This window comes from Pyrus communis, chromosome 7 (assembly GCF_963583255.1).
Source record: "Pyrus communis chromosome 7, drPyrComm1.1, whole genome shotgun sequence".
Lineage (NCBI taxonomy): Eukaryota > Viridiplantae > Streptophyta > Magnoliopsida > Rosales > Rosaceae > Pyrus > Pyrus communis.
The window spans coordinates 5792529-5803288 of record NC_084809.1 but is presented as its reverse complement, the minus strand read 5'-3'; the positions used below and the strand labels follow the sequence as shown (position 1 = coordinate 5803288).

At 36.1% G+C, this 10760-nt stretch overlaps 2 protein-coding genes across 2 annotated transcripts; one reads left to right on the top strand and one right to left on the bottom strand.

Annotated features, from left to right (window-relative positions):
* The first annotated feature begins 559 nt into the window (after positions 1–559).
* Positions 560–6293, top strand: LOC137739120 (protein DETOXIFICATION 40-like). Its single transcript, XM_068478614.1, has 7 exons — positions 560–1077; positions 1495–2126; positions 4737–4793; positions 5126–5364; positions 5449–5567; positions 5751–5837; positions 6115–6293. Exons 1-7 carry the CDS (start codon positions 730–732, stop codon positions 6169–6171), a joined length of 1539 nt encoding a protein of 512 aa, XP_068334715.1. The 5' UTR covers positions 560–729; the 3' UTR covers positions 6172–6293.
* A 295-nt stretch (positions 6294–6588) lies between these two features.
* Positions 6589–8556, bottom strand: LOC137739121 (large ribosomal subunit protein uL6c-like). The gene is made up of 3 exons (XM_068478615.1): positions 8451–8556; positions 7132–7440; positions 6589–7033 (listed from the first exon to the last, which is right to left on the bottom strand). The coding sequence occupies exons 1-3, from the start codon at positions 8483–8485 to the stop codon at positions 6697–6699; spliced, it is 681 nt and encodes a 226-aa protein (XP_068334716.1). The 5' UTR covers positions 8486–8556; the 3' UTR covers positions 6589–6696.
* Positions 8557–10760: the final 2204 nt, after the last annotated feature.

The window sequence follows — 10760 nt, the reverse complement described above, 5'->3', positions numbered from 1 at the left end:
ACTTTCACGCTTCTGTCACTCATATTTAATTTTGGTATTTGAATCGAATAAAGCAAAAAAGAATTAAGAAATAAAAACGAAAAGTGATTTTTACAAACTTATTTTTCTCATGCACGTATATTTTTTGTCATTAAATTGAATAAATCAGAGTAGAATGAAAAAAACAATAATATATAGTGGTGCATTGAGAAAAAATAAAAAGATAAAAAATACATAAAGTAATGAGAGATTTTTCAAAGTGTCGTAAACACAGTCCAGTACATCAAACGATATATTTTGTTATATAAGATGTTAGATTATCTACCAACGGAGTTCGAATCCATACCATCATGCAGGAACTAAACTCATTTTCATCACTACAGTAAATGACCACTTGCTCTTCAAAATAAGAGTTTAGAGACATCATTTCTTCATTATATTATTACATTATTACGACGTCACTTTTTTGTTCTTTTTTTTTGTTCAATAGCAACCCATATGTTCCACGCCTCTCGACGATTTGAATGTTTTGGCTCACAAATCAAAACTTGCAACTTCCTCCATGTTGACTCTCTCCATCTTACATCATCTCTCTCGTTTGTCCAGATCTCAATTATCCCATTTGTCACGTACCCCATAACCATCATTTATCCCTTCCTAATCCTACCTACTTAAACAAACTTGCCACGCCGCTCATCCCGCACCCAGCAGCTGAACCCAGCAGATTGCTTCAAAACCAAAATCTCCCAAATGACTTCTCCCAAAAACGAGCTTCAACATCCTCTGTTGGAATCCTACCCTCCCCTTCCGTCCACCAAATCCTTCACCTCAAAGCATGCTCACGAAGAGCATGCAAGCGGCGAGCTGGAACAAGTACTATGCGACACCGGCAAGCCGTTTTCACAGCGGCTTAAACCCGCCCTATGGATCGAGTCCAAGCTCCTCGTCGTCCTCGCCGCCCCCGCCATCATCGTGTACATGATCAACTATGTCATGTCCATGTCCACCCAAATATTTTGCGGCCACCTCGGTAATCTCGAGCTCGCCGCCTCCTCCCTCGGCAACAATGGCATCCAAATCTTCGCCTATGGTCTTTTGGTATGCAACGGAATTATTAACAGACTGTTTGGTGATAAAAATTTGATAAAATAATTTTAGTGATCATAGCGTATTTGCATCTTTCATGAAATAAATTCAGTGAATAAATTTTGCGAGTTTTGGTATCTTGGATCGAATAAATCACTAGATTAAATGTATGTAATAGGAAGAAACGTATGTCGATTTTCAGGTTTTATCTAAGTTAAACTTGGAAATGCTGAGGAAGGAAACTTAATCTTCTAAATCCGACCATTTTTGGGGAGATTCAAAGTAAAAAAAATTCAATAATTCGCATCCATTTCTTCATTCAGCATACATCTCAATCTAATGAGTTGTAATAATTCAAACCAGTCCTTGACACCGAGAAAGTCCGTAATTCCGACATCTGTCTTACTATTTGTTCTTATGTCCGGACAGTTAGGTATGGGAAGCGCAGTGGAAACCCTATGTGGACAAGCATACGGTGCCCAAAAGTACGAAATGTTAGGCATATACCTACAAAGATCAGCAGTCCTCCTATTTTTCCCTGGTGTACTCCTCACCATTATTTACGTCTTCTCCGAACCAATCTTGCTTTTACTTGGTGAATCTCCGAGCATTGCTTCTTCAGCTGCAGTTTATGTGTACGGACTGATCCCTCAGATCTTTGCCTACGTTGTCAACTTCCCGATCCAAAAGTTCATGCAATCTCAAAGCATAGTTGCCCCAAGTGCTTATATATCGACTGGAACCCTAGTTATCCACATTTTGCTCAGCTGGGTCGCTGTGTACAAAGTGGGGTTGGGTTTGCTGGGTGCGTCGCTGGTGCTCAGTCTGTCATGGTGGATCACCGTGGTGGCACAGTTCGTGTACATTGTTAAGAGTGACAGGTGTAAGAACACGTGGACAGGGTTTTCGTGGCAAGCTTTCAGCGGATTGTACAGTTTTTTCAAGTTGTCTGTGGCGTCTGCTATCATGCTTTGCCTGGAGACGTGGTACTTTCAGATTCTTGTTTTGCTTGCTGGGTTGCTGGAAAACCCTGAGCTGGCCCTTGACTCCCTCTCCATCTGGTAAGCCATGGTTAAATGTTCTTTGACTGTTTTTTATTTATTTTTGTCAGTTTCTTTTTTAGATTCTCACACCGCTGATTCAATTCTAATTATCAATTAAATGAATTAAATAGATTCAACAAACATGATTAGATAATTGTCTATGAAAAGCTCAAATAGTGTATGTTTATCATTTTTTATTTCCCCTTATACACATCTTTGTTTATAAATATAAATAAATAAATAAGGGTGAAAAAACTATGTAAAAATCCTTGTTTTTCTTACCCACGGAAGAGGTGCTTCTATAATGACCTGACCCCCAAGGAAAAATGCTTATACTATTTCCCCGACAATACTTGGGTCTTCACAGGCATGCCTTATTATTACACGTCACTACTCAATACTGGTCGGACCCAAACCCTGCAGTTAATTATTTACATTTGGCCATAGGGAGAAACTTTTTTAATGTGACGGAAAACCGGTCCAACCACCAAATATGCAATGATTGTATTAAGTATTTAGTGTAGCAGATGCTCCATGCTTAAAAAAATTTTGGACCACAAGAAAAACTTCTTTTATTATTATTTGCCGATCGTAGGATAAAATTTACAAATTAAATGACTTTTCATCAATAAGAAATGAGTACGTTTATCAACATTCAGGCAATAACTCAATCCTCAATTTCTATGTAATTTAGTTTACACAATTTAGTTTACAAATTTAATTTATCTAGTATTACCATTAAGACGGCGAACATATGGCCCAACCGAATATCTGGATGCCAATTGATATACATGCAATAAAATATATGATGTGCATACTCTATTTTTGTTTCTTGATTATCATTTTTTTTTAATATAGAAAGTGAGAAATAAAAGAAAAGTACAAGAAGAAGTTTAAAATATCGCCATATAATGGGTCACATGTTGTTAGGAATTTCTACTTAAAATTAGTGGATGACCCGGCTTCTTCTCGCTCACCAAAGCGTCAATTATTGATATAAAATAAGTAAAAATACTCTCAAAAAACAATAAAAACGGAGGTTTATGAATGGATTAAGAGGTGAATCTAAGTTGTCGTGTTGGCTTCAATTATTGATATAAAAAATAGTGTGAAAACAACGTACTTTATGCTGTAGTAGGTAAACTCTAAACTGTTGTAATGATTTCATTTATGAATTGAGAGGTGAAAGAATCTGCATTCACTCATTTTTTTAGGATATAACTTGGTTGCTGAAAGAATCAGTAGCATTCCCTGCTAATCACCAATCACGGTTGGACACATGTTCAAGTTGTGATTAAAAAATTCACAATTTGGACACGTGTTCAGCCGTGATTGGTTATCAGCAGGAGGTGCTGCTTAATCTTCAGTAGTCAAGTCCCGTTCTTTTTTTTTTTTTTTTTTTTTAAATTATGCAAAAAGAAAGATAGTTAATTATTTCTTTCGGCGATTTTGCAAATAGCGAAAAATAATAATGTTTATATACTTTGGTTCAAGTTTGATCTCCTCTAATTCTTTGTTTTTTAATATTTAACAATTTAACCAACTAGTTACGAATCGTGATGCATTGCGAGATTTATTGAGATCAATGGGTCCGCAACTTGTCATGTGTTTACATGCGAGTGGTCAATTTTGTCTATCTAAGTTGGCAAACATTATTTGAATTAGGATTGAATGGAGCTTAAGCGTCGAGACATAGCCTTACATTTTAGATGGAATTTTCCACATGAGGTTAGCGAACTTTTTGGACAATGGTAATTGCTGGCTGGATGGAAGATGTGAACGAATTGACTAGGAGCTTTGTGGTCTCCAAGTCAAATTCTAATTTCATTCATACCCACGTGGCACTTGCATTGCTTGATAAATATTCTTATCTTCTATGCATTATTACAAGCCAAAGACAAATGTGCGTTTTGTCTCTTTCCTAATAGTTATTTTTGGCATCATTCTATTAATTCCTGCTTTTAGGCTTTAGGCAATTCTTGGACCACTGGCCCTAAAAATGGGTCTAATTAGTATGGACCTCACCATCGCATGAAGGCCGTGTAACGGTCTCATTTGGTGAGCGGATCATAACATGATTAAGACTAGGTTGAATTCAGTATGATATGTTTATGGAATGATAATGAGAATAGTAAAAAATTAGAAAATTTGGAAGTAACGAGCATGGTTGTGACATAATTGAGATTAGGTTAAATCTAGTTACCTAGAGTCATGTCCTAATACTCATGCCTCGTTTAGTGATCATCCATTTCATGATTTAGACTAGATTGAAATCAATATTGTTTGGTTTCATTTAGTGGGCGAATCATGACATAACTTTGAATAAGTTAAATCCAGTTGCATAGAGACTAGAGTCATATACCTTGGAGAAGAAATTTATTTTGTCAAATGTGTGGGACATTTTATTTAACGTTCCAATCCCTCTTCTATATATTAAGAGCACCAATCGTGGGACAACAATACAATAATTCTTTACAATTGCAACCGTCATGTCATGCTCTCTCCGAGTCGAAGGTGGTTAATATTTGATGTGCAAGTTTATCAGAACCAACCACCAACTCTACATGGAAACCTAATTTTGTGTCTTTAATTGAGTTTGACATATGAGGTTTTTTTAATTAATTGCAGCATGACAATCAATGGATGGGTCTTCATGATCTCAGTTGGGCTAAATGCAGCTGCAAGGTCAGTGCCATATTCATATATATTACATACATGCGCCTGATGAAAGGGATCCCGATTCACTATAGCCGGAGCTGAATCCATATCGATAAACATATTGAATATCAAAAGCTGTACGATCAATTATCGGAAGTATCAATAATATGAACGATATGTTGATAACCCGATACAGTTAGAATATGATTGTCGATATCTCCCGCTCCAGCTACAATGGATTTGAATTCCTCTTACGAGGGGTCCTATACATAAATATCGATAGGTCACATAACTTTTTTATGTAGAGAACATGGAATTATTTAAACTTACTTTTACTTTTCATGATTTACTGCAAGCAGTGTGAGAGTGAGTAATGAGCTTGGAGCTGGACATCCAAAGTCTACAGCATTTTCAGTTGTGGTGGTAACTGTAGTCTCTTTCATTATCTCAATCGTCGCAGCCATAGCTGTTCTTTTACTGCGTCATAAGTTGAGCTACGCCTTCACCGAAGGTGAAGCCGTGGCTGCTGCTGTATCTGATCTCTGCCCGCTTCTGGCCCTCACCCTCCTCCTTAACGGAGTCCAGCCAGTTTTGTCCGGTAAATATAAATTGGAGCATTCGTCCATGAACTTCCCTACGTTAAATGAAACATATGCCAACTAATGTAAATGCACGAATTCAGGTGTTGCTGTTGGGTGTGGATGGCAAGCTTTTGTTGCGTATGTGAATATTGGATGTTATTACGTGGTTGGAGTACCATTTGGTGCGCTCCTAGGGTTTTACTTCAAGCTCGGCGCCAAGGTACAAAAAACCAACATCAAATTGAAAAATATAATTTCGTAGTTCTCATTACTGAATTATCTAATCGTATGATGCGAATGTTTTTTAACATTAATTGTCGTATCATATAATGCACTAATGTGATCGAAAAAAGTATCATACAAATGATGACGACTATAATAATTATGTGCGATAAATTTGTAGGGAATATGGTTAGGAATGGTGGGGGGCACATTGATGCAAACACTCATCCTACTGTGGGTGACCATTCGGACTGACTGGAACAAAGAGGTATCAGATTTGAGTGCCACTTTTCTTTTACTTCAAATTTTTTTATTATAATTATTTTTAGATTTGAGTGCCACTTTTCTTTTACTTCAAATTTTTTTATTATAATTATTTTTAGATTTGAGTGCCACTTTTCTTTTACTTCAAAATTTTTTAGTATAATTATTTTTGGGATTTATCTTGCATGATTTATTAATTAACATTATAAATGATTTTTTTATTTTTTTATTTTTATATAATCGTTATTAATACGAAACCATACATTTGAATTGAATTGCAGGTGGAAGAGGCAAATAAAAGGCTGAATAAATGGGATGTGAAGGAGCCACTCAAGTAGTGAGAAAACAGTTGTGAAAGAAGGAACATTCATTTTTGGGTGTGATTATGATTTGATTTAAGATACATAATAATATGTACTGCAAAACAATTTAATCATTATTATCTTCCACGATTTTACCATTCACTGCTGCTTTATGGTAACTTTCTGTTACGATATGATAAAATTACGCACGACTTGATGCCACGACATGAACACACACAAAGGTTTAATGTTCGGGTTGAGCATTGACGGGCAAACCAGTTAAAAAGGGTCGTGTTTATGAGAAGAAACAAAATCATTGTGTTTTGTTTCATTTTATAAGCTATTGACTATACTTTTCCTTAACAGCTTGGGTTCGTGTGGATTCGTTCAGAAATCGGGTTGTGTCCAACACGATCTGTTTGCCAGGTCAACTTTTCAGCATCCACCTTAATGTGAAAATACAGATACTGGAATTGCTCGCGGTAATGCAAGTACATTCGATAATTCTGACACATTTGACAAGCAGGAATGTGAATTCAAAAATGAAACAATCCAAGGCTGTTACTTCTTCTTCCCTGCTTTTCCCTCCTTCCTTCTTATGATTTCATCAGCATATTTCACACCCTTACCTTTGTACGGTTCCGGGGGTCTCCATTTCCTGATCGACGCAGCAAACTGACCTATAGCACTCTTGTCGTATCCGCTAACAACGATTCTGGTGTTTTCTTCGACCTTGACTTGTATACCATCAGGGATATCCATCCTAACCGGATGGGAGAATCCAAGACTTAGTACCAAGATCTTTCCTTCTAAAGTAGCTCGATAACCGACGCCTACCAATTGCAACCTCTTATCAAATCCTTTTGACACCCCCACCACCATGTTGTCGGTAAGCGTCCTAAGCAAATTATTCAAACAGGCACATAAGGAACAAACCATTAAGAGTAAGGCTGGTTTATTGTTTAAAGTACATGGCCAAGGAGGGAAGAAATGTACCTGAAAAGGCCATGCATTTGATTGGCTCTTCTAGTCTCTACTGCCTTTCTGACCCTTAGCGCCCCAGAATCCTCCTTCTGAACCAGCACTTCTCGCGGGTAAGTTAGTGAAAGCTGCCCCAATGGTCCCTTGACTGCCAAAGCCTGTCCTTCCAAAGAAATTGTCACATTGGATGGTATTTCAATTGGCTGCTTTCCAATTCGTGATTCCTTACACTCTATTGTCTTCTTCAAAAACCCGACATGAGATACAGGTACACTACAAACAGAGAATCCGTTTCTCTCGCCCAAAAAAGCAGACCGCAAATTGCTGAAGCATGATAGTAAAAAGGATCTTCACTAAACCAGAAATAATCCACTCTAATGTTAACTTCAAAAACATAACAAAACAATTTAAAAACTAGGTTCTTATGTTCCATTGGGTTTCTGAAATTCATGAAAGTTTTGACCTTCTCCAAACACTGGATAACAAAGTAACGGAAACTTCAAAACATAAGAACACAATCTAACCACTAATTTGTTATGATCCACTGGGTTTCAGAAAAATTCATGAATCCATTTCAAGTTTGGACCTTTTCCAAAATTTGAAACCCGAGAACAAAGTAACGAAACTTCAAAAACATAACACGGTGCAAACATTAGTTTCTTATGTTCCATTGGGTGTCTGAAAAACACATGAAATCGGACCTTTCCCCAACTTTGAGACCTGAGAAACCAACACTACCCTCAGTTGAGGCAAATGCACTAAAATACGATATTATTTACACTAAAAAGGATGAAGAGTGGGTTAAGCTCACAATTAACTAGCAATAATGTAATTCAATTTCACTTTTAACGAAAATAAAACTTAAAACCTCTCACTTAAATATCACTAAACCATTCTACTACGTCTGCCTTGCATTTGTTACCTGCATTATAAATTTGATACCTTTCCACGTGTGGGGTGTAGTGGGGCCAGTGGCTGGCCATGAAATTGAAACGGCACCGTTTGAATGTGAAACTAAGGTAGGGTTACAATACAGGCCATCATCTTCTACCTCTAGATTAATTCTACGGATGCGCACTCTTTTTTTATGCTTAAAACAATTTTCTACTTAATAAAATAATCACCTGAAAATATAATAAAATCCTTCAATTCCCACAACCCAATCTTCTTGAAAAAAGCTTCAAATTGTCAGAAAGATTCAAACTTTACAAATTATTACAAGTAATTTTGACCCAAAAGACAAGGAACAGAAAACAAATGCTTGAATTACAGAGCGGCATAGTAAAAGTAAAAGCAAAAATAAAAGTAAAAGTAAAAGTAAATTGTGAGCTGACTTGGTTTGGAAAGATGAGGTGAGTGAGGAGGCCATTGTTTTCAAGAGCTTGAGAGCCTCACCCGCTGCATTTGTACTCTACTTCTCTGGACTAATCAAGATTGAAGGGAGAGCATGGATCCTTTGTTATCCAGTTCCCAACCACTTGCTACAATTACAAAACTACCCTCCAGACTTGGGCTTTCCCAACCCAAGCACGAATCCGGATTCTCGGTTCTCTTTGTAAGGATCGCGAATCCGTAAATCATATCCGTTTATAGTACATCGTACGGTCATAAATGATTTTAAATATTTTTATTTAAAATTAAATACAAACAATATCTAACAAAAACTAATCGTACAATGTATGATGAATGAACAAGATTTACAAATTCTTAGAATTCTTATTAAAAGGATCCGAAGAAGATGCTGTTGGGCTAAGCACAATTTACAAGATGTCACGATCCATGTAGGAGCCCAAATGACAAAAACATTTTCTAATAAAATTTTCATTTTTTTTGTGGTTAAACATTTTATAGTGAAATAAGGTGAGTGGACAATCGGTCAATGTACTTATGCAGTTATGCTTATATCTTGTGAGAAGAGAAATGAAGAGAAGTTAACCTTTATGTTTTGTGTAGTGCTATTTACGTAATTTTGTTTTTTAACTTCTTAGAGATTTTTGTTAATTTTTGTTCGTTAATCTTTTTTAATTTATTCAATTCGACGACTGAAAATTAAAAGAATGTATAAGAAATAAAAATAAATGTGTGAACAATATCACGCTATATTTAATTGCCAAATTATCAATGAAAAATGTTTTCTCTTTTGAAATAGAAGAAGAGATTCTATGTTCGAATTTTACTACGCCATTCATAGGAAAAGTATGTTGTTCTTCCTTTTCCTCTGTAATTGGAAATTGTTCTTAGATGTGAAAGTAAAGAGGTGCATGGTCGATAAACAACAAAAATTATTGTGTTTGTCGAGAAGTGATAGTGTTATTTCATTGCTCCAGTGATCAAGACATTGATCTAGGGTGCATTTGCACAAACAAGCAATTAGAGTAAAACTCCTACATGACAATCACAAGCACAAGCGTCGCCACTATAGAGCTATCATAGGAACACTAGATCATACCTACATCATGGCACACACTGGCTATTCTCGAATAGCAAAGTCACATAAAGTCATTGTTAAAAGATGAGACCGCATTACGCTGTCGATGAAAAACGAGACCACAACGCTCACTAGATGAGACAACACCCGCTAAACGCAGTACAAACAAAACCTACACTAATTCCATTTTCTCTCCTTGCACTCTTAGAAAAGAAGAAAAATGTAAAAGAATGATGTGTGAAAGTCATAAAAAAAAACACTAAATGTTGATAAGAAACCTCCTATATATATCACTGACAACTAGCTTATTTTCTTGCCAGGTGGGATCTTGCTATCCTTCACGTACTCCACTAGGTGATGTGAGACTCTCAGAATTCCATGGCCATAAAAGACTCAAAACCTAAGACCATCTTTAATGGTGACTTAAAACCTAAATTTTCCCTTCCCCACCCCCCTCCACCAAATCCACTCCAACCCAAAACCTAAAACCCAAAAGGAAGGCAAATACCGGCCACAATTTAGCTCACAAATTGAAGTGAGACCCACAAATGAGAGTGAAAAGTGGGTTGTGAAGCCCACACCCCAAAACCTAGTCTCCCAATGCGCTGCACGTGCCAATGACTTTTCCAGCCGAGGCCTACCCACGTTGGGCTGCCGCCCTTGCGTCTCAGCGTCACTATAGCCCAATGGCTACTTTTCTTCATCCAACAGCCAGTTTAATTGGACCGTTGGTTAATCCAACGGTCCATGTTCAATTTTTTTTTAATATTTATATATTTATTGAATTCAACGGCTTAAATCGAATATAATCAAATCTAACGGTCCAAATTTAAATCCAACGGCTAAAATTATTTAACTTAAAATTCAACCAAAAAATTTGATGGTGGATACCATTATTAAGTTTATGAGTTTTCGATTGTATTAAGTTTATGTGGTTTATTAATTGTCTTTTTTTTTTCTTTTTCTTTTTAAGTTTATGCGGTTTATTAATTGTCATTTGTATTAAGTTTATGTGGTTTATTAAATGTTGTTTGTATTGAGTTTAAGTGGTTTATCATGATTTTCATGTATTGATTTAGTGATTTTTCAAAATTTATTGGAATTTAAATATTTTTAGGTTAAAATGTTCATATAATTAATTTAGCATAGTCTACATAAATATTTTTTTAAAAGTTAATTTTAAAAAAATTAGCCTTAATTCATTATTTGATAATCT